The 22,057-nt window shown below is 35.0% G+C and overlaps 2 protein-coding genes across 2 annotated transcripts in view; one reads left to right on the top strand and one right to left on the bottom strand.

Moving 5' to 3' along the window:
• LOC111508660 (integrin beta-PS) overlaps nucleotides 1–7,070 on the top strand; it is a 21,858-nt gene extending 14,788 nt beyond the window's left edge. The window contains exons 6-9 of the mRNA XM_074174883.1: nucleotides 2,956–3,090; nucleotides 3,637–3,850; nucleotides 5,201–5,463; nucleotides 6,658–7,070. Of these exons, the coding sequence (XP_074030984.1) occupies nucleotides 2,956–3,090; nucleotides 3,637–3,850; nucleotides 5,201–5,463; nucleotides 6,658–6,890 (845 nt within the window). The 3' untranslated portion in view covers nucleotides 6,891–7,070. The remainder of the gene's footprint in view (nucleotides 1–2,955; nucleotides 3,091–3,636; nucleotides 3,851–5,200; nucleotides 5,464–6,657) is intronic.
• Nucleotides 6,656–16,803, bottom strand: LOC111508658 (cGMP-dependent protein kinase, isozyme 1-like). Its single transcript, XM_074174884.1, has 3 exons — nucleotides 16,500–16,803; nucleotides 12,183–13,291; nucleotides 6,656–9,109 (listed from the first exon to the last, which is right to left on the bottom strand). The coding sequence occupies exons 1-3, from the start codon at nucleotides 16,652–16,654 to the stop codon at nucleotides 8,487–8,489; spliced, it is 1,887 nt and encodes a 628-aa protein (XP_074030985.1). The 5' UTR covers nucleotides 16,655–16,803; the 3' UTR covers nucleotides 6,656–8,486.
• Between the last annotated feature and the right edge of the window lie 5,254 nt (nucleotides 16,804–22,057).

Genomic DNA, 22,057 nt, shown 5'->3' on the forward strand with positions numbered 1-22,057 from the left:
AATATTGAAGTGTTCTGGTCAAGGAAAATGTGTCTGTGGAGCATGCGTGTGCGATGTGGATAACAACAGATATTCTGGAAAATACTGCGACGAATGCTTATCTTGCCCCGCTCATACGTTTGTACAGTTTTCTCCTTCTCTCTTTCTTCTCATTCCTTCATTCCTTTTTTCTCTTTTCTTCTTTTTCTCTCCTTCTCTTTTCCCTTTTTCTCCCATTCTTTCTTTTTCTCTTTTTCCCTTTTTTCATTCTCTCTTTTTCTTCATCTGTTTTCCTCTTCCTCTCTCACTCCCTTTCTCTCTTCCTCTTTTTATCTTCCATACCACCTTTTCCCTCTCTTTCTCCCTTTACCCCTTTCTCTTCTCCTCTCTTCTACTCTTTATCTCGTTCTCTCCCCCTCCAATTCTCTCTTTCTGCCTTTCTTACTTTCTTTATAGAGCCTTTCATGGATTTCAAAGCAATTTATATCATTTTAGGCGCTGGAAGTCCGAACTAATGAAATACATCAAGATACTAGACTAGGTTGGACATCATACCCAAGGATCAAATCAAATCAAAATATGCTTTATTACCCAAGATCTGAACATGTTATTGGCAAAGTCTAGCAAAGTAAAACGTGTACATGGGACAATTAACAAATATAAACTATAAAATAATGCTTAGAGACAAGAGCGGAGTATATGGACAGAACAATATTAAGCCCAACTGAACAGCTACAAATATAGGTACATGAATATACAATGTTATTGAGTAAATGTAAATATATAATGCTACGAATTGAACATTGATAGCCATTTCGTGTTGATTTCAATAACTTGTTTACACAAAGCTACATGCCAATTACTCGATAGAGCCTTGGTAGAATTCGTCCACATTATAGTAGGGCCTCCCAACAAGGACTTTCTTTTTGAATTTCTTTTCATTATATATTCCCTTAAAATTAATGGGAAGGTGGATAAATGAAGTATCACTATAACTACAAGGATAGATGGATCATTTCAATTTTTTAATTTTTCTCTAACTAAACTCATACAGCAAAACAAGTATTCGGATATTCTTTGAAAAAAAAATTGCCTGAATCTCATTTTTATGGAATACCCGTGGATTTTGGCAATTTTTTCTTGGAGGAACCTTATTTAGTGGGACGAAATCACTTGTCGAGATAAAGCCTGTCAAAATATGTAGAGGTCTGTTAAAATAATGAAATGAATTTTCATTTTTCTCAAACAATATTGATCAATGATAATAATAATAATAATAGTTCTTTATTCTCCAGAAGAACAATACAAGTATTGTATAGGAGTAGTCGTTCATCTAAAATTAACAGAACATGATAACATCCAGTTAAATTGTATATAACAAAACAGTAAATTTGCATTATTATAGTCGTTCATCTATAGTATAGAATAATTGTGTAACACATATATACATATACAGACATATATACATATATCCACCCAGATACACAAATAACAGACAAATCATAAAGGATTCACCTGATCGACTTTAGAATAGCATCTTCCAATTAAAAATTTTTAAAACATGTTAAGGTTCGACTCTCTCTTACATAGTCTGGTAATTCATTAAATAATAAAGGACCTAGTGAGTTTGGAGAGTTTTTAGATGATTGAACCCTCGAAAAGGGTATATTCAGCTGATTTTTTATTTTCGTGTCATGTTTATGAATGCTAGATCTGGTTGAAAAACTGTTCTAGTTACTAAATATATACACACAAACTTCAAAGATAAAGAGTGATGGTAGCGTCATGATTTTACATGTCTTGAATACATCAACACAGCTTTGTCGAGAGGATAGACTAAACATTACTCGGTATTCTCTTTTGTGCAACAAATACATCATTAGCTCTCGAAGACCTTCTCCAGAGGGAGATGGCATATCGAAGTCTGGAGTCCACTTGGGCATAGTAGAGCATCAGCAACTGATCATTAGACAGAACTGATCTCAAATTACGTAATTGATAGGAAATAGAATTCAATGTATTGATTAAGATTTTACAGTGTTCTCCCCAGGAAATATGTTCGTCTATATATAATCCAAGAAATCGGACGGTCTTATCAACTGACTGTCAGTCTCCGAAATCAACTACACTAGCTTCTTTTTGTCTATTGTGAAAGCGTATACGTTTTGTTTTATTTGTATTTAGAATATTGAGTCAAAGATACCGCCGTGGGCCGCATTCGGCCCCCGGGCCGTATCACTGCGGTCCGCGATCGCAATGTGTCTCAGAAAAAGAAGAAACATGATTTTCAGAGATTTGATACTTTCAAGTGAACAGCGCGTACCTAGACAAGCCAGAGAGTGTTTGTTAGTTAACCATTCAGTTCTAGTAAACAACTCAGCCATAGACAGTAACGCCATATCTTAGCCACAAGCGGAAATATCTTATTACTTTTGTTGAAAACAATAGAATCTTTCATGCGCTTTGAGTCTAGACTAGAACCTTCCTTATTGATATAAAAATAGTTCTTCGGCGCGACGTGAATCTGTTGAGTCGAGTAATCGAAGCGATACGGAAGGATTCTAGTTATACTGCGAAGTAGTGATTGTGGAGGTATTGCTCATTTGTTTGTGTTGTGTGATATTCATAATTGTTGTGTGGAGTTCCGTAATTATAATTATAATAAGTACTATTCTGATCACTTCCATATTTATTTCAATTTGAGAGCCACCGGTAGGCCGCTGTTTCAGCTACGTTACGTGAATAACACCTTCGTCATCTGTGTCATAGCAAATATTATTGATTTTTCAGAAACTGTAACGAAATGAATCTCATTTTGAAATATTCCCAATATAAGTCATAGAAAAAGTATGGTATTCTAATTGCATGCAATTGTCATTACTCACTCGTATGATTCGCGACGCGAGCCGAAGGCGAACGAACATTATCACAAGTAATTCCTTGCTCGTTGAATAATTATACTGATATAATTTTCAGGTTTGGGTGAATGTAAATGTGGAAAATGCGAGTGCTTTTCAAATGGTAACAAAGGGGAACGAATCTACGGGGAATTTTGCCAGTGCAACAACTATTCCTGCAAAAAGGAAGGCGGAAAACTCTGTTCTGATAAAGGTATGTTTTTTTTCAGGTCAGAGAAAAATCAAGTAGGCACTATCTTTTGTAATTAGGTTACCAGTGAAAAAATCAATTGTATGTGAGGAACTTGGTCGAATTATTCATTGTATATATATGCTACGTTTCTTCATAATGTCTGGTAACTATGCATTCGATTATCTATCAATTATCGATTGTACGTTAATCCAATTTCTCTTGATTCAATCATCTCTAATGAAAATATACGTATCTTTTGGAGTATCAAGCCAATATTTTTCCCGATGGTATTTTGTTGACAGTGAACAATGAGGTACCATCTCTCTTTTTCGTTCACGCATTTCAGAGGCGCAGCTAGATTTGCCAAGCAGTAACGAAAACCAGATTCATTGATTCGAAAACTGATATTCAAAGTGAAATTGATCATCAAATATTTGGCCCTCAATCTTTGGAATTGTGCAGAGTATTCGAGTCATTATCTTCTGTTATTATCATCATTCAGTGTACCGAATTTTGATTACTTCGAATATGAATAGAATTGAACATGTATACAGCGAAATTTTTCAGGTACCTGCAACTGTAACGTTTGTGAATGCCAAAGCGGCTACAGTGGAGACGCTTGCGAATGTGAGGAGAACGAATCCAACTGCATAAATCCGGAAACAAAATTGAAGTGTTCCGGTCACGGAAAATGTGTCTGTGGAGCGTGCGTGTGCAATGTGGATAACAACAGATATTCTGGAAAATACTGCGATGATTGCTTATCTTGCCCCGCTCAGAGGTTTGTACAATAAAAAGTCACGAGATCATGCCTTCCTTTTCAATATCCCATTGCATACATTGATTTTCTCAATGTAAAAGTTGATCACCTGATTTATAAAATACTATTTTTCAATTGTTTTGCGTTACATTCGAAACCTTGATATTTTCAAACATCAAAGTAAACTTCAATTTTGAATATTATCTGATAGTTTTCCAACTTCCTCGAAAGCCACCTCTCTTTGTCTCTTTATGTTTTCTCTTGTCCTCTGCGTCTCTCTTTTTCTTCTCTGTTATTGTCATTCCCTCATTCTTTCATTTCTCTAGTCCTCTTTTTTCATTTATTTTCTTCTTTTTTTCTCTTTCTTTGTTTTCCTCTTTCTCTCTTACTCTCTTTTACTTTTCATCTTTCATACCCTCATCTGATAGTTTTCCCAGTTTCTCCAGAGTCACCTCTCTTTGTCTCTTTCTTTCTTTCTCTTTTCCTCTGCGTCTCTCTGTTTCTTCTCTGTTATTGTCATTCCTTCATTTCTTTTTTCCTCTAGTCCTCTTTTTCTCTTTTTTCATTTATCTTCTTCTTTTTTTTTTCTCTTTCTTTGTTTTTCTCTTTCTCTCTTACTCTCTTTCACTTTTTATCTTTCGTACCATTATCTGATAGTTTTCCCAGTTTCTCCAGAGCCACTTCTCTTTGTCTCTTTCTGTCTTTCTCTTTTCCTCTGCGTCTCTCTTTTTCTTCTCTGTTATTGTCATTCCTTCATCCCTTTATTTCTCTGGTCCTCTTTTTCCCTTTTTCATTTATTTTTTTCTTTCATTTTCTCTTTCTTTTTTCCTCTTTGTTTGTTTTCCTCTTTCTTCCTTACTCTCTTTCACTTTTCATCTTTCATACCATTATCTGATAGTTTTTCCAGTTTCTCCAGAGCCACCTCTCTTTGTCTCTTTCTGTCTTTCTCTTTTCCTCTGCGTCTCTCTTTTTCTTCGTGCTATTGTCATTCCTTCATTCCTTTTTTCTCTATAACTCTTTTTCTCTTTTCATTTATCTTCTTCTTTTTTTCTCTTTCTCTGTTTCCCTCTTCCTCTCTCACTTTCTTTCTCTCTTTCATTTGTCATCTTTCATACCATATCTTTCCCTTCATCCCTCTCTTTCTCCCTCTACCTCATATTATTCTCCCCTCTTTGTCTCCCCCCGTTTCGGTATTCCTACCTTTCTCACTTTCCAACTTTCTTTCTTTTTTCTTCCTTCAATAATATTTCTATTTTCAAGTTAGGTTATTAATAGAATATTTTTAACGACAGTTATACGGTGTAATCTAAATGACTGCAGTTTTCCACCTCATAGACTAAGGATTTTCAATTTTTTTTTTTCAATCTACAGATGCGAGGAACTTCGGTATTGTGTCGAATGCCAAGCTTATAAAAAAGGAAAATACAACAGTACGTGTAGCACTCAATGTACGGAATTCCAAACCAAAGTAGTAGACAAACTGGATAGTGATGACGATCCAAGTATTAAGCGATGTAAAATACCAGATGATGATCGATGCATCATGAATTTTGAATATTATTATGACAGTAGAGAAGTACTTGTTGTGAAAGCTATGAAGGAAAGAGTTTGCCCTAGTCCTCCAAATGTTTTAGGTAAGCATACTTTTGAATCATCATCATTTTCAACATACCTTATTTTCACATCTCTCTTAACAAGTGCCGTCGACATGACCCATGGTTTCCATATTAATAAATATCTATGAGTTGAAAACCTTACAGAAAGAATAAAAAATTATAAAACAATCAAAAAAGATAGTAATAATGTAGATAATGTACTGAAAGCTAAAAAGTAGTTCGAAAGGTCCTAGGTAGCAGTCATCACACCACTCATCTCAACAATCTACGGTATTACTTAGATAAAAAAACAATAAAATAGTTGGACGTAGCATAACCTGAGTTAATATGTAAATACTACGCCTAACGATTTCATTAGTTTGTTATTCAATCAATACTTTAGATTGCTGGAGAGAGTGGTATGATGACTACTACCTAGGACCTTTTGAATAACTTTTTAGCTTTTAGTACATTATTTAGTATCATTATTAATTTTTTTTTTAATAAAACTATTCGACATGGAAATTTTTCTTTACTTATTTTATTTTCAAGTTTTGAGTTTCTAATTTCGTTACTTCATTTTTCTCATTCTGTTTAGTTCATTTAGTATTACAAAATTCATGTACCTACCATTTGTTGCAATATTACTCCTCGATGAATGAACCTTCCAAAGACTATACTAGACTTAGGGCTACATATACTTGTCCTTCTTCAAACAATTTCGAGCCTAAATACACAACTGCGTAGTCTACAGTGCTGCCTTACATATCAGATCAATCTGTCAACAACTAAATTTGATACAATAGGGCAAGCTAAATAAAACCGTTTGATTAAAAATAGAGCAAGTGATAATGGGTAACATTTTTTTTGGGATCAAAACTAGTCAATCGAGATCTGGTGATTTTAACTGGGCTTTCTTGATATAGACCAAGAAACGAGTAAGAAAACGTCACAATGCTATGTTTGAAAGAGTTCAATTTTCTAAATTGCTCCATCCAATATCAGAGAAATGGAAATATCGTCCAATTTCAGTATTAAAAATTTAGGTAATTCACCACTATTTCTGAATGTTGTCCCTGTGTTCCGAAATGTTTTCCAGAATCAACTCTTTTTTTCATAATTTTTCCCAATTAGGTTTTTTCTGCTCCATTCAAAATTTATACATCATTCAATATTAATATTCAACGTAAAATATATTATTTCGATTTGATAATTCTGAATGTTATTTTCCAGCCTGGATTTTGGGTGTCATAGGAAGCATTTTACTGGCCGGTTTGATAATGTTACTCATCTGGAAAATATGCACCACACTTCACGATCGTCGTGAATATGAAAAGTTCGACCGGGAAAGACGAGCTGTCAAGTTTGGCGTAACGAAAAATCCCATTTTCCGCGAAGCAACCACCACGGTCACGAATCCTGCGTATAATCGATCCAGCTCCAGGTTTTCCAACACTAAGCAGTAACATTCCTACACAGAAGTTTCTTCAAAGACAAGAGATCTGAAAATGTCATCGACTTTCATTATTTATTGCTCTTTCTATCTATAAAAATATCAATAGAACGAAGATGACAATGTTTTGTATTTTTATATGAAAACAAATGTCCTTGACAAGTTCTTCGAAATAAATAAATTCGAATTATCACCACTGGAGTTCACATCAAAAGTATCAGTGTATCAAAGCTCTTTTCCAGGTTTCACGACCGTGGCCTGCAGGTTTTATTGTCTGACGTTTCGTCTATTACTGCGGTAGTATCGAAGTCAATGAGGTACCGATCGAACTGCTCGAGTTGATGCTTGAGTCGTTTCCGTTTCCAATGCAGAAATCTCAATGCTGGATGAATGAAAACGTTTATTGAATCATAGGTGGGCATGGCTTCATTTCTCTTAATTGGATTACCTGACCTTTTTTGTCTACAACCACGGACAGGCAGCTAGATTTTATTGATGTCCATCGCTCTTCTTTTCTATTGAAATTATCCCTGTGTTTTTGAATTTCGCTAAAAAGGAGATTTGGTTTTTGTGAGGCTGTTCATACATTTTTTCAGACAGACTTGACCAGCAGATTTCAACAAATAGAATCTCACTTGAAGAAAGAATATTTGAGGATTAAGTGCTACCAGGTGTCATATATTTTGATTAGAATCGGAAAGTAAAATTCATTTTCTCATGAACACAAGTGGAATTGAAAATACCAGGATAAAAAATTCAAAAAACAAGGTTAATAATTGCGTGTTTGGAAAAACCATTGAAAATTCCTAGCAAAACCTTCCAGTTGGTCGAATTTCATTCAGTACTCTGGAAGACAGTGAAACTACCACCAACTATGAGGTTTTGCTCGATATCAACTAATTGCTAATCGAATACTAAAATTTGAACATTAACCTTATTTTTTGAACATACCTCGTACACTTCCCCATTCATATTATAAACAATATTCGACAAACATTTTTTTCAAACTGAAAAACTTACAATTCATATTTTTGCCGTGAAATTTCTTTAAAAAAAGGCTGTTGAATTCTATTCGAAAAGTTATTCGCCTGGGTAGAGTCCGAAACATCAAAAATTATCTTTGATCGTCTAAAATATTAAAAGAAAGTTGATACTCGTATCTCTTAAAACTGATAACCAGTCTAATCACGCGTTGAATGGTTTGAGGATGACTCTTTCATTTCAAAATTTCAAAAGTTGTTCTTTCAATAAAATCTACAGCAATTTATTAGCAGCGTACAAAGCAGTAGGGTTTATTCCTAAATATGGGTATGAACATAGGTATAATAAAATCAAGACAATGAATAAAATTAAAACAAACAGAAAAATATGAGTTGTTTATTTCTCCTCCGCATATATTATATCAGTGGTGAAATGAGGAAAGTATATTTCAGTTCCACATTGAGACATTGACAACGTTGAGAATTGAAACATATTTTGGAGGCTCCACCATTATGCTCTCGAATACAAAGTAAACAACAAGCTGAGAAGCTGAGCCTGGTTGATTGCCACCCAAATGAATTGAACCCAAGCCACTCTCTTCTTCGGCTGTCTGATAGTTCCACCTCTCCTAAAATCCTTCAGCCCAGTCCGAAAAGTCGTCCTCGGGAACATCCTTCTCATCGGGAAATTTATCAAAGTTTCTAGTGTCAACGTTGTTCTGAAGATGGGGTTTATAGGGTGGCTCTAGTTCCATATTCACCAGCTTACTCCAGTCGAAGCTGGAATACCAACCATGATTTCTTATAGCATCAACGCCACTCTTCAGACATCCCAGTCGCTCGCTGGGATTCTGAGCACATAGTTTCTTAATGAGAGACTTGGCTTTATGGCTAAGGTAGTGCGGCATAACGATACTATCAATTCCTTTCATAATCGTCCTGTAGGTCTGCAGGTGAGCAGGATCGTGACTTCTGAAGGGGGTTTTTCCAACTAGCAGCTCGTAAACGAAAATACCAAAGGCCCAGTAATCGACAGCTTTATTGTAACCCTTATTCTGGATTATCTCTGGAGCTACGTATTCGGCAGTGCCTACAAAAGAAAAGGTTTTTTCTTTTCCGTCGAGTTGTTTGGCGAATCCAAAATCGGCCAGCTTCAAGTAGCCGGTGTGATGAAGGATAACGTTCTCCGGCTTCAGGTCTCTGTAGAGAATTCCCCGATCGTGGAGGTAGCTCAGCGCTTCCAAAATACACCCTGAAACAAAAAATGATTTCATATACTTCCTCATCAACGGTATAGTATCTTTTCATATCAAATATCACTTGGTTGTAATTAGAAAACAAAAACAAAGTAGTCGTGATCTTGTTGCAGTCGCTAACAGGAAAAACAGAGACATTCTTCGAAAACTTGAGACAGTTTATCTGAAAGGGAAGAGATATGAGGTAAGGTCTCGAAGGTATTGAATGTTTTATTACAGGTCTCATTCCTTTCCCCTTATTTAATGGTGCTATGCTATGGCTTGTCGGATCATTTTTGTTTATGATTCACAAAGACTACCACATTCATGGTGATCATTACTGTCACGTAATGTTTTCAGTTGTTCGACGTTTCAGCCATCTCATCATTCCAGCCATTTTCAAGAAGCTATGACTATAATGAGGTCTCAATTTGCCTACTACTCATATAGTGATATGCTGTAGAGTTTTGTGACTCGACGCCGGGGTCTCAATCTGCAGATCGCGTCGCTGGTCTCTGCAAGGATCTCAATCTTCCTATTCTCAAACGTCGACTGTGGGTTCACAGGCTTTGGTATGGTCGACGCTGGTCTGGTCCGGTTAGATTGATAGATGATAGATTGATTTTCAAATAATATCCATCATTATTATATGTTAATGTATATGCAGTAGTCAGCCACTTTATCATTTTCTATATCACTAACTGTTTTTGTTCATTTTTTTGTCTCTCTACAAAATCCACAACGGCAAAACGATATACATGCAGATTTCTACACTCCTTACAGGAGGGTCTATTCGTCCCTCCATCGCAGTCCGCAAGGGTTTATTGTAACTCTATTCACTCTCGACCAAATAAACCCAACTTCTTAACGAAACCGATTAGTTTGTATGGTGAGTGGTCTTTCAGATCAGATGGTAAAAGTACGGCTCTGCCGAACTCTGCCGAAGGTTTTTGCACGCCAACTACACCTGACGATGCCTTAGATTCAACCGTACAGGGTTTTTCGCCTCTGGTTTTGGTGAATCATAACTTGAGCGCAAACGTTTGCTAACCTGCTCATGGGGGGTTTGTTCCTCCACTTGAGACAGATTCTGGGTACGCTGCTCAAGAATTTGGTGCAAGGCGGTTTCATAAGGTACCCCGCTCTTGAGAAGACATCTCAGTCGTTTCCCGGCTGCACCACCAAATCTTTTTTGTAGGTTCAGTTATTGGATCCGGAGTTGGAGAGTTGAGAAGCTCTCGCTCTTGATCTAAATTTACAGGGGAGTCAGTTGGAGTCGTAAACTCGATATCCATCTCCTCAGTAGACTCGCTCCTCATCTAAATTTACAGGGAGGTCAGTTGGAGTCGTTAGCTCGGCATCCATCTCCTCTGTAAATTCAGCGTCAGTTTTAAGTTAACTATGTCCATAAAAGTCCCACGAGTAGCTAGAGAAAGAAGGTCAATCACGGCAGAGCCCCGCATTACCGTGACAAGGCGATGCTACGACGGTATTTCGAAGATTCCGTAAAGACAGCTGATAGGCTCACTGTCATTCATCTTCTCGGCACAGAAACACACACCTCAAATAAGTATTCATTCATATCAATTCTTCAGTTTCGGCACCTTTTCAATGAATAAAATATGTCAAAGCAGAGATTGAATGGAGTTTTCGAAAGCTATAAGCTTAAAAAAATCTCCAAATTGACACGTAACAGTGTACTTAAAGTAACAGTTTCAAATTATATTCGTAAATTTTCAGAGTAGAAAATGTTCTCCTATTTATATAGCTAGTATACAGGCTGATTCACGGTGGATGGCACATTACACGTTTCTGGTGAATCAGACAACGGATCACTTTGAAAATTCAATGGAGGGCATATTCGGACATTCTCTAGCCAACTAAAATACTTTCGACAATGCGGTGTTGCCACTTCTATTAGAAAGCAGTAGCAACTTTGATTTTTCAAATGGAACACTCTGTATATAATATTATTTTTGGAATCTCCAACAATTGCCCGACAACTTTTCTTGATATTTCCCTATACCTATCTGTTACCGTTTTCGAAATAAAAATTAATTTCAATTTTTTTCTTCGAAAATCATGACTTCTAAAAATGCCGATATCTTTTAGTTAGGAAGTACTATGATATCGAAATTTGGTTTGGAGTTAGGTGATACTTGGACACTTCCCACATACATACACTTCGTATAAATTTCTTGAGGTTCATTGGCGGTAGATTCGGATACATTTCATTGAACTTTCTACATGTTCTGCTGATAATTTTGTCATACTGTCCAAAAATAATAAACAAATTCATAAGAACTTCGTTTGAATAGTTTTGTTCCATCGTTTTGAAGGTATTTGCAACTTCTGAAATGACGAAAATGTCGATATTATTAGGAGAATGTCACAACGCTACTGTCAAATAGTAATCATGGCCTGCTTACCAAATACCGAATGGAAATGCCATTCTGAAGGGACATTTTCACAAATAAATGTTCATAAGTCCGAAACTTGACTAGTTAGGTATAGGTATGATATACATAGAAAGAAAGCAAATTTCAGCAGCTTTCCGAATTTTTAATAATTTACAAGGTGTTCTATTTAAAATAATCAAATTTCAGCAACTTTTTCAAGCAAACGAAAATACTGTATTTTTTTACCACCCTGTATTGAAGTAACGGAGATTAGGCTGACGTGTGGGAAGTGTCCAAGTATCACCTAACTCCAAACCAAATTTCGATATCATAGTACTTCTTAACTAAAAGATATCGGCATTTTTAGAAGTCATGATTTTCGAAGAAAAAAATTGAAATTAATTTTTATTTCGAAAACGGTAACAGATAGGTATAGGGAAATATCAAGAAAAGTTGTCGGGCAATTGTTGGAGATTCCAAAAATAATATTATATACAGAGTGTTCCATTTGAAAAATCAAAGTTGCTACTGCTTTCTAATAGAAGCGGCAACACCGCATTGTCGAAAGTATTTTAGTTGGCTAGAGAATGTCCGAATATGCCCTCCATTGAATTTTCAAAGTGATCCGTTGTCTGGTTCACCAGAAACGTCTAATGTGCCATCCACCGTGAATCAGCCTGTATATACCTACCTGAGTAAAATTTGGCGTCATCCTCATTGAAACGCTTTATCTTCTGTTTGTGCAGAAGATTCCATAAGTCCCCTCCCAATCCAACTTCCAACAAGTAATAGAGATACTTGGAATCTTGGAAGGTTCTGTACATGCGGGTAATGAACACGCAGTTACACAACATATGCAAATGTTTTTCGTTATAAATCTGATTCTGTTGGCTCTTTTTGGAAATATCAACCTTTCTTGAACTCTTCAAAGCAAACACCAAATTTTTGTACCGCTTGTGTTGAACGAGTTTAACTCTACCGTAAGCTCCTAGTCCCAAAGTTTGAATCTCTTGCAGATCATCCAGTTGGAAACTAGTGAATTCGGCTTTTTCTATTTCGGTAACGGGGTGCATTTTGAGTCTGATGAACTCATCTATGTCGCCAAAATGGTCGATGAACTGTTTTCTCGTTAGCGTTAAACATTCCGTCCCAGGCATATCTGCTATAACAGTAGCTTGACGAAATTCCTCTTTCAGGAGAGCTAGTTCACCGAAATAGTTTCCTTTCGATAGATGAGCAACCGTTTCTTGGTCTTTCTCGATTGTCACAGATCCGGCTCTTATAATATAAAATTTGTCCCCTATTTCACCCTGCCTAACAATGTCAGTTCCAGACGGAAAAAACTCACTCTGCAGCAAGTTAGCCACTTGGTACAATTTTTCTGGTACGGCGGTGTTGAGTTGTGGAACATTTCTCAAAAAACTCGCCATCTCTTCATGCTCCTCTATGGCAGTTTTGATCATAAGTCTTTTGAACGTAGGGCAATCCAATACCCAGACAGATCCATTCTCCAATGATTTGACCGATGCATATCTTTTAGCAGAGTACAGTATTGCAAGTTCGCCAAAAACTCTAACATCATGGAAGGTATTGACGACATTATCTCCGACTATAACTTGGTAACTCCCCGAAACAGAAATATACAAATCTGAACCAACAACGCCTTCCTTTATGATCATCTGTCCTTCTGATACTTTCTCAACCTTCATACATTCAACGATTTTCTGTAGCCTCTTTTCGGAAAGGATACTCGACAAAAATTCATTTTCCTCGATAGCCTTGCGGATGAGATCTTCCTCCCTGAAAAAAATTAATATATTGAAATGTTAGTAGCTTGTTCATTTCATGAATAGTTTTACAGTGAAGTTTTTTGCAACCACTCGTGAAGTACATTCAGTACATATAGTGAAATTGATACATTTTTCAAGAATATCCTTTTCAGGAAGGAAGTTGTTTGGTCTTTCAAGAGGGAATTCGAAACCTCTTCAATTGATAACGGCCATATTGTTGAAGCTACACCCGTCAAATGAGTGGTCATTTATTCTGTCTGTTTTGCCAAATTACATAGACAGGTATGGCATTAAACTACACGTACAAATGTGATGCACTGTTTTGAACCTTTGGTGTAGTGATGAATATTACGGAGTTTTTTCCCCAACACCAAACAGTTATTTTAACACCTCGACACGTGTTTCGATCACCAAGTGATCATCTTCAAGAGGAAGATCAATTTGATCTTTCTCTCATATTTTTTCGTGTCACCCATTCCAACAATCTGACTCCCTTTACTATTTTGTACAAGCTAATTTGAACTCAGTTTTGTATCCAGTGCTCTGTTGAAAGAGTTTTGCGGTTCTATTCTTACCCTAAACACTTTTGAATATCGTACATTACGATGAGTAAAGGTGAGTAATGAAACGAAATTTTGAACTCTATAATACTACAAAAAAATATTTTGAGTCATTTCACAATATATCGTGAAATTAATTTGAATGGACCCGGACACTCCAATCAAAGATACAGATTACTAACTCCGATGATTTTAATTCAAATTAATTTATAATATAACCCAACCCTGGAGAGGCATGAGCCTATAACAGAGGCCCCTAATTAACGAGTTCAAAAACATGAAAAATAGAGATAAAGGTCCTAATAATATGAGCGATAGCTCATTCGATTCAGAATCGCCTCTAGAAAAATGTTTTTGAAGGATTTTGGTGCAGGTAAAAAATTGCAATTGTTATTAACAAAATAATATTAAGAAAAATGGTATTTAGTTTTTCGTTAATAACTCAAAAAATATTAATACTTTAGCAATTTTGAAAGAAGCTCGTCAAAGAGGAGGAAATTTCCGATAAAGAAGTCCCGTTTTTCGAAACTCTATCTCCATCATTTATTATTTTAATTCGACTTTGAAAATAGGTTTTAGGCGCGGCTGTTATGGCATGCGCGCTGCCGCTAAAGAAAGTTTATCAAAAGAAATTTTTTTTTTATAACATAAAATGTCATTTTAAAAATTTGAAAAAATTCTAGTATCTTTTTGATACTTGAATTAATCGAGTCCCGTAGAAAAAAAAGTTTTATCACCATTTTTCAAAAAGTTATTCAATTGTTAACTAAACATTTCTTTCCCAATCTCCGTTGGCATAAATAATGGAATAAAAGGTATAAATAATTGGCTTATAGATTATAAACTTCGTGGAGGCCTTCATACGATCCTGCGATAAAAGTTCATAAAAATTTAATAATTTGTTAATTATGCTATTGCAAAATGACATATCTGAAAATTGTTGATAATTTTTTTTTCAATTGATATTTGGCTATGTCTGTTTTCACATTAAACAATGGCAGTTATTAACATAAGATATGAATTTTTCACGTAATTTGTTTATTAAATTGTTTTAAACAAATCAAGAAATTCAATATTTTCGAAAAAAAATTTTCTGCTAATTTTGTTGTCTAGAGATAATTATGATTTTTAAGGAATAAATTTTTCTTAATTTCCATTTTTAATTGTTTGAAATCGATTTTTTTTATATTTCGATTGTTTAAATAATTAGTTAAGAAATAATTTCACTTTTTGAAATCAAAATTTACACTTTTGAATAATTTGCCAAAAAAATGTTATTCATCATTTGATTGTTTATTAGTTTAACAATTTGTTATAAACAAATATTGACCAAACGTTATATTTTTTCCTGAAGCAGAAAAAAATCATAAAAACAGATGTATATAAAAAAGTGCCATAAAGTATCATAATAATTAAAAAAAAAATATAGCTGTTTTTATAGTTTTTTTCTTTGCCAAACTATTTAAAAGTGTGAATTATTATTTTTAAAAGCAAATTTATTCTTTAACTAAGCATTTGAACAATCGAAATATAAAAAAATTGATTTCAAACAATTAAAAATTAAAATTGAGATTTTTTTTTAAATCATGTTCATCTTTAGACAACAAAATAGCAATAAAAATTTTTCAAAAATATTGAATTTCTCTGTTTGTTTAAAATAATTTAATAAACAAATTACGTAAAAATTTCATATTCTATGTTAATAACTGCTATTGTTCAATGTGAAAACAGACATAGCTGAATATCAATTGAAAAAATTTTTATCAACAATTTTTAGATATTTCATTTTGCAATAGTTATAAAAAATCATGATTAACAAATTAATGAATGTTTATGAACTTTCATCGCAGGATCGTATGAAGTATATACATCAAGAGGGCTCCACGAAGTTTAAAATTTATAGGCCGATTATTTATAACTTTTATCCCATTATTTATGCTAACGGAGATTGGGAAGAATTTTGTTAGTTAACAATTGAACAACTTTGTGAAAAATGGTGATAAAACTTTTTTTTCTACGGGACTCGATTCATTCAAGTGTTTCAAATTTTTAAAATTACATTTTATTTTATAAAAAAATTATTTCTTTTGATAAACTCTCTTTAACAGCACAGCGCGCGCATACCGTAACAGCCGCGCGGAACCCTATTTTCAACGTCAAATTAAAATAATAAATAATGGAGCTGGAGTTTCGGGAGTCGAAACTTTTATATCGAAAATTTCCTTCTCTTTAACGAACTTTTTTCAAAATTGCCTAAATATTAATATTTTTTGAGTTATTAACGAAAAAGTAAATACCAATTTCCGAAAGGTTATATTTTCAGGAGAGATTGATTTTTTACAAAATTGTTTATATTATTATGCAAAAAAATATGGGAATTCTTCAATATGTATATGAAACTAGTGAATATGGGTATTTCAAATGTTCTCAATAATTTACGAACATTATTTTTGGATTCCCGTTAATGATGAGAAATTTTATAATAAATATGTGTGTTTTTTGTAGCGTTTCAAAAGTCGTGAATAATGGATTCTGCAAGCGAACGATATGGAATATTGAGATATTTCTGTCGAGTATGAGAACTATGCTATAACTAATTATTCCAATCAGCAGTGCACAACCAATAGAATTCCTGATAGACAGGTTCAATGTACTCACCCCTTGGATTTTGGATATGTCTTTATATCTTCTATATTCACATCATCCACATTGATATCTACTGATTTAGAAATCACTCCAGATCTTCTGCTGTCCATACTCAATGTTTCCAATTTGACACTGCTGGACCGACGTTTGGCCCTGCAAAATAGCATTTTATTTCGAAATTGAGTTCACCGTTATCACCTTTTGTTTTCTCTATTCTCGATCACAATATTTATCTTCATGCGGTGAAGTACTTTCAGAGTCTTGATTCGTCCTTATCGTTCCATTAATTCAAGTGAATTATATCTGATACGTTTGTTCGATACTGATAATTACCTCACCTTATCTTTGGGAGGTTACGCAGGAGTTTTTGTTCAAAGATGTGCTGGTTCACTCCTCGAGGGATTGAGTCAGCGACCAATCCATATTCTGAAAAAAATGTCATCTGAAACGCAGTTTGTTTAAAGCGAACTCCTATTTTTTAGATAGCTTCCACCCCGCATGTTCAACTGTAGTTATATCCAGCAGTGTTCAGATATTTTGAACAATTTTGTATGTGCTTAGGTTAGGTTCAAAGTGAGTGGCTCTATTCGACCTTCCACCGCAACCCGCAAGGGTTTATTGTGAATTACACCTATTCTCACTCGACCAAATGAACCCAGCTTCTTAACGAAGCCGATTAGTTTATATGGTGAGTGGTCTTTCAAGTCAGATGGTAGGAGTATGGCTCTGCTGAACTCTAAAAATCTGATTCAGTCCCCATCGGGTCGGACACAGGCCTGGGGCTCTGCTGTTTCATCATTTTCCAAACACAGGCGACACACACTGTATTCTGATAGTCCGAGTCTCTGCATATGATGATTCAAATGACAGTGACCTGTAAGAAGTTTCAGAAACTACACCAATGTAGTATGTAGTGTAGTTTTTGAAATTACTATGGATCTTCATCAAGTAACGGCCGAATCAAACAGAAAAAAAAGCTGGTAAGAAGGCCTGTTAAACATCGTAGTTCATCCCAACTGTTTGGTATCAAGCTTCGAAAGATGAATAAATGACTTGGAGTGAGCCAATCCTGGAAGATTCTGCCAGAAGTCCATAAATCTTCTTGCCATCCAGGTGTTCAATGTTTGTTTGGCAAAGCCTAAAATGATGCCAATGACAAGTTTTGGTCTGATGAAGCTGTTTGCAGCACCCTCTTTGCAAAGGAGTCAGCAGCCTCATTGCCTTCCAGGCCAGTATGGCCAGGAATCCAGACCAGAGACCATCTGTTAAGTCTTCGTATCGAGGAAAATCGTTTTTGGTAATTTGCTACCAATTAAGACGTTGCTCGGTAGGAGCCAACAGCTTCCAACGCCGCTTGACTGTCCGAGAATATTTTTATCGACTTGTGTGGGAGGTTGGATTCTTCCAATCTCTCCGCATACAATTCAATAGCGTACATTTCCGCATTAAATACAGTCGCATTGGTTCCTAGGCAGGTTGATATCTCTGTCCTGGGTCTGTGACTCAAAACACCTGCACCAGAACCGGTAGGTGTTTTTGATCTATCTGTGAACCAACAACTATCTGCTCTTAATATTCCCTTCTCCAGTCCTCTCTACTCGGGAACAATACGTTATAAAGTAGTTCGTAGTTTACAGTGGAAGGCATAAAGTTAGAGGTCATTTTCAGAATGCTGTGACTTCCAGTGTCAACCAACAGTTCTTTGCACTATGCATTAAATGGATTTGTGTAATTGACAATGTGCCCAAGTCTATATGCAGTCCATCTAGCCTCTCTCTTCAGAAAAATGTAAAGAGGAGGTAGATCTAAAGGATCTCCATGGCCACTGACGGTGTGGTACCGATGGTACCACTGATGGTCAGACAAGCTTGTCTCTGTGAGCCAGAGAGCTTCGCCTGAGCCGTTTTCTGTAAATCTTTCGGCCACCAAGCAACTGCACCATATGTGATCATTGGTCTGACAATCATCACATAAATCCAATGGATTCGCTTGGGACCTAAACCCCAAGTTTCACCACAAATCCTTTGACATGTCCATAGATGTAGTCTGTCTGGCTTTGTGTTAAACTTTTTCCAAATAAGCGTTCCAAGTGAGTTTTTATTAAGGACAATGCGAAGACATCTCACCTCCGGAATGACGTCACCATTGAGGGAAAGTGGCGTTAGATCGTCCAATTTTCTCCTCCTAGTGAAAACAATTCATGGCTTTTGCATCACGATAATGGACCTGCTCACCCGTCTTTGTTTGTTCGTGATTTTTTGGCCAAAAACAACACCGTAATCATGCCTCGGCCACCATATTCACCAGACTTGCCCACAAATGACTTTTTTCTGTTTCAAAGATTCCAAAAACACATCCATGAAAGTACGACGTTTTGCAACGATTGGGGAGATAAAAACCGAATCGCTGAGAGAGCTTGAAGACATACCAAAAACTTCATATTAGAATTGCTTCGAGGATTGAAAAAAACGCTGGCACAAGTGTATTATATCTGAGGGGGATTACTCCCAAGGGAACAAAATAGAAATTAATGAATAGTTTTCGGTAAAAATTGAAATCAATCTCATTTTGGAATAAACTTTTTTAATCTCGTAAACGGTTAATTTTTGATATGGGAATATTTCACGAAAATGAGTCAAAATCGCCTCGTGATTTCAACGCTCGTATTCACCCTTTGGAATCGCATTCACCATTGTAAATAACTTCCATCACCAGAACAAGCGAGGCTCTAAATATGACTTTTTTGTTTCATCTTCCATATTTTTGAGTTTTGTTTATGGGAGTAGAGATCTCGTAGTATTTTTTGTCAGAGTTACTAAAGCCATATTTATTTCCAATTCGTTTCAAGAAAATAGTAGTATTTATCAATATTGATAAATAATCATGTCGTATTTACGCAATAGCATGACGAGTCTATTATAAATAGACCCTCATCTGACAAAAAGAAGATTGAAAAATTTCCGTTGTTTACTTCAAAATCACCAACACTAGTTGGTGATTTTGAAGTAAATGATGTAACAAAATGATATCATGTAGCAAAATTTCATATCCAAATATTTTTATGGTGAATAACCTCTGATAGAAATCTGAAATAATAGTGAGAACTTTGTTGAACTATATTGAGTGTAACTTTATATTTATCAATTTTGGCAATGCCACAAACTAGGAGATAGCGATCACAATAATTCGGTTCAATTACGAAAACAAATCATATACATATGATGAAAAATATCTTCATATTTGTGACGTCTAGTTCAGTGCAAACTCCTCAAATTCAAATACATAGAAAATCTCTCTTTTGCCTAATACCTAAAGTAAGAATACGAAAAAGTACATGAATGGTAGGAAAATTCATCATGAAACATTTATAGATTTCTTCAGGATTTCTCCAAATTTTTTTGAGCTGTGCTTTATACATATGATGAAAAATATCTTCATATTCGTGACGTCTAGTTCAGTGAAAACGCCTCAAATTCAAATACATAGAAAATATCTCTTTTGCCTACTGAAATTCGAACACCTAATACCTGAAGTAAGACTACAAAAAAGTACACGAATGATAGGAAAATTCATCATGAAACTTTTGTAGATTTCTTCAGGATTTCTCCAAATTTTTTTGAGCTGTGCTTTATACATTTGATGAAAAATATCTTCATATTTGTGACGTCTAGTTCAGTGAAAACGCCTCAAATTCAAATACATAGAAAATATCTCTTTTGCCTATTGAAATTCGAACAACTAATACCTAAAGTAAGACTACAAAAAAGTACATGAATGGTAGGATAATTCATCATGAAACATTCGTAGATTTCTTCAGGATTTCTCCAAATTTTTTTGAGCTGTGCTTTATACATATGATGAAAAATATCTTCATATTCGTGACGTCTAGTTCAGTGAAAACGCCTCAAATTCAAATACATAGAAAATATCTCTTTTGCCTATTGAAATTCGAACACCTAATACCTAAAGTAAGACTACAAAAAAGTACACGAATAATAGGAAAATTCATCATGAAACATTTGTAGATTTTTTCAGAATTTCTCCAAATTTTTTGTGTTGTGCTTCATACTCGTATAGCATGCTAATTTATTGAATATTTTTATGCCTGAGAGCGTAGGAGAGTTTGCTGACATTTTGTATTTACAAAATGGTACATAATAATCTTGTTTTGTCTCTTGTCTCTGAGGTGAATTCATTTTTGTTTTCAAAAATATGGGAACACATTTCTAAAATCAACAGAGATAGCAGAGTTGAAACAACTAGTTCTTCGAATGTGTTTCATGTTGGCTATTTGTTAATAATTTGTAAATAAATACGAATGAGAGACTTAATACCAGGATGGTCCCATAAATACCCGGCCTGACCTAGAGATGGCGGTAGTTGTTTGAAAAATATGACTTTAGTAGAAAGTACACAGTCTATAAAGCATATGTTTCAAGTTTGAAGACCCTGTGCTGTTCATTATTTGTTTGGCAGCCATCAATAATGAACGTTTTCGGTGAATTTGGTCATCGTTATGTGGTACAATACTTAGTCTGGATTAGTCTGTTCCTTTGTTTACAACAGTAAAATATTGGGTAACGGAGTTTAAACTAGTTTAAACGAGACCATACGAGCTGCCAAGACGAGCATCATAGTGGTCGACCGAATGAGGTGACGACTCCAGGAACGGTGAAGAAAATCCACAAAGCGGATCGTCGACTGAAAGTGCGCGACCTAGCAGACTCAGTAGGCATTTATAAAATGAGGTACATAATAATAATAATAATAAATGCTTTTATTGAAAGATTACTCAGTACAGGAGATACTAATCATCGTATATTATCTGAAAATTTGGACATCAGAAAGCTGTGTATATAGGTAAATAGGTGGTCTTTGCTGACAAGTTAGAGACAAAATTACGCAACATGCAAAAGAAGGATATTAATTCCAATATTTCGACACTTTTTATTGTCATCATCAGGGAAACTACAAGGGTAAGAATATGTGCGTATTTACATTTTGCTTAAGTTTTGATAAAACTACTTACATTGTCTACATTTGTCTGCGCAAATGGTGGAAAAATCATCAAATATAAGTACAAAAAAACATTTTGGTAAAGTTGACAATGCAATATTTGTAACAGATTAAAATAATATTACTATGAAACACTCTTGAAACTTTCAGTCAATATTTGAAATAAGTAAATGATGTTGAAATTTAATAGGACGCAGTAACAGAATAACGAGAATATTCGAATATTGAAGTTGATGAACACTTGTTTTTTACATCAAGGTCAAATTTTAACAGTGGTGCCAATCTAATCAGTTGAAGCAACTCAAAAACCAGTTTCATAGAACACTAAGTTGAGATGTATCATAAAACACCCAATGGAAAAGAAATTGAAAGATGTGCTAACTTATATTTTATTACAATTGAAGATATATTAGAATATAAATTTATGAATTTCACAATATGAAATGCTTGGAATTGGATAAAATTGAAGCTAACATTTAAATGTATGTTAGAAATTTGACGAATCACTGGAAAGATTTTGGACATTAGACACTTGGATCAAGAAAATATCCAAA

Source organism: Leptinotarsa decemlineata, unplaced genomic scaffold (genome assembly GCF_025532065.1).
Source record: "Leptinotarsa decemlineata unplaced genomic scaffold, Ldec_3_MD MMD2_tig00000882_RagTag_RagTag, whole genome shotgun sequence".
Taxonomy (NCBI): domain Eukaryota; kingdom Metazoa; phylum Arthropoda; class Insecta; order Coleoptera; family Chrysomelidae; genus Leptinotarsa; species Leptinotarsa decemlineata.

Excerpts from the sequence above, each read along its gene's own strand:
- LOC111508658 (XM_074174884.1), bottom strand. The coding sequence starts at position 16,654 with ATGCTATTTTGCAGGGCCAAACGTCGGTCCAGCAGTGTCAAATTGGAA. Across the intron at positions 13,292-16,499 it reads ACATATCCAAAATCCAAGGG|GGAGGAAGATCTCATCCGCA; the intron begins GTGAGTACATTG and ends AATTTTTTTCAG. Across the intron at positions 9,110-12,182 it reads TGACGCCAAATTTTACTCAG|GGTGTATTTTGGAAGCGCTG; the intron begins GTAGGTATATAC and ends TTTTTGTTTCAG.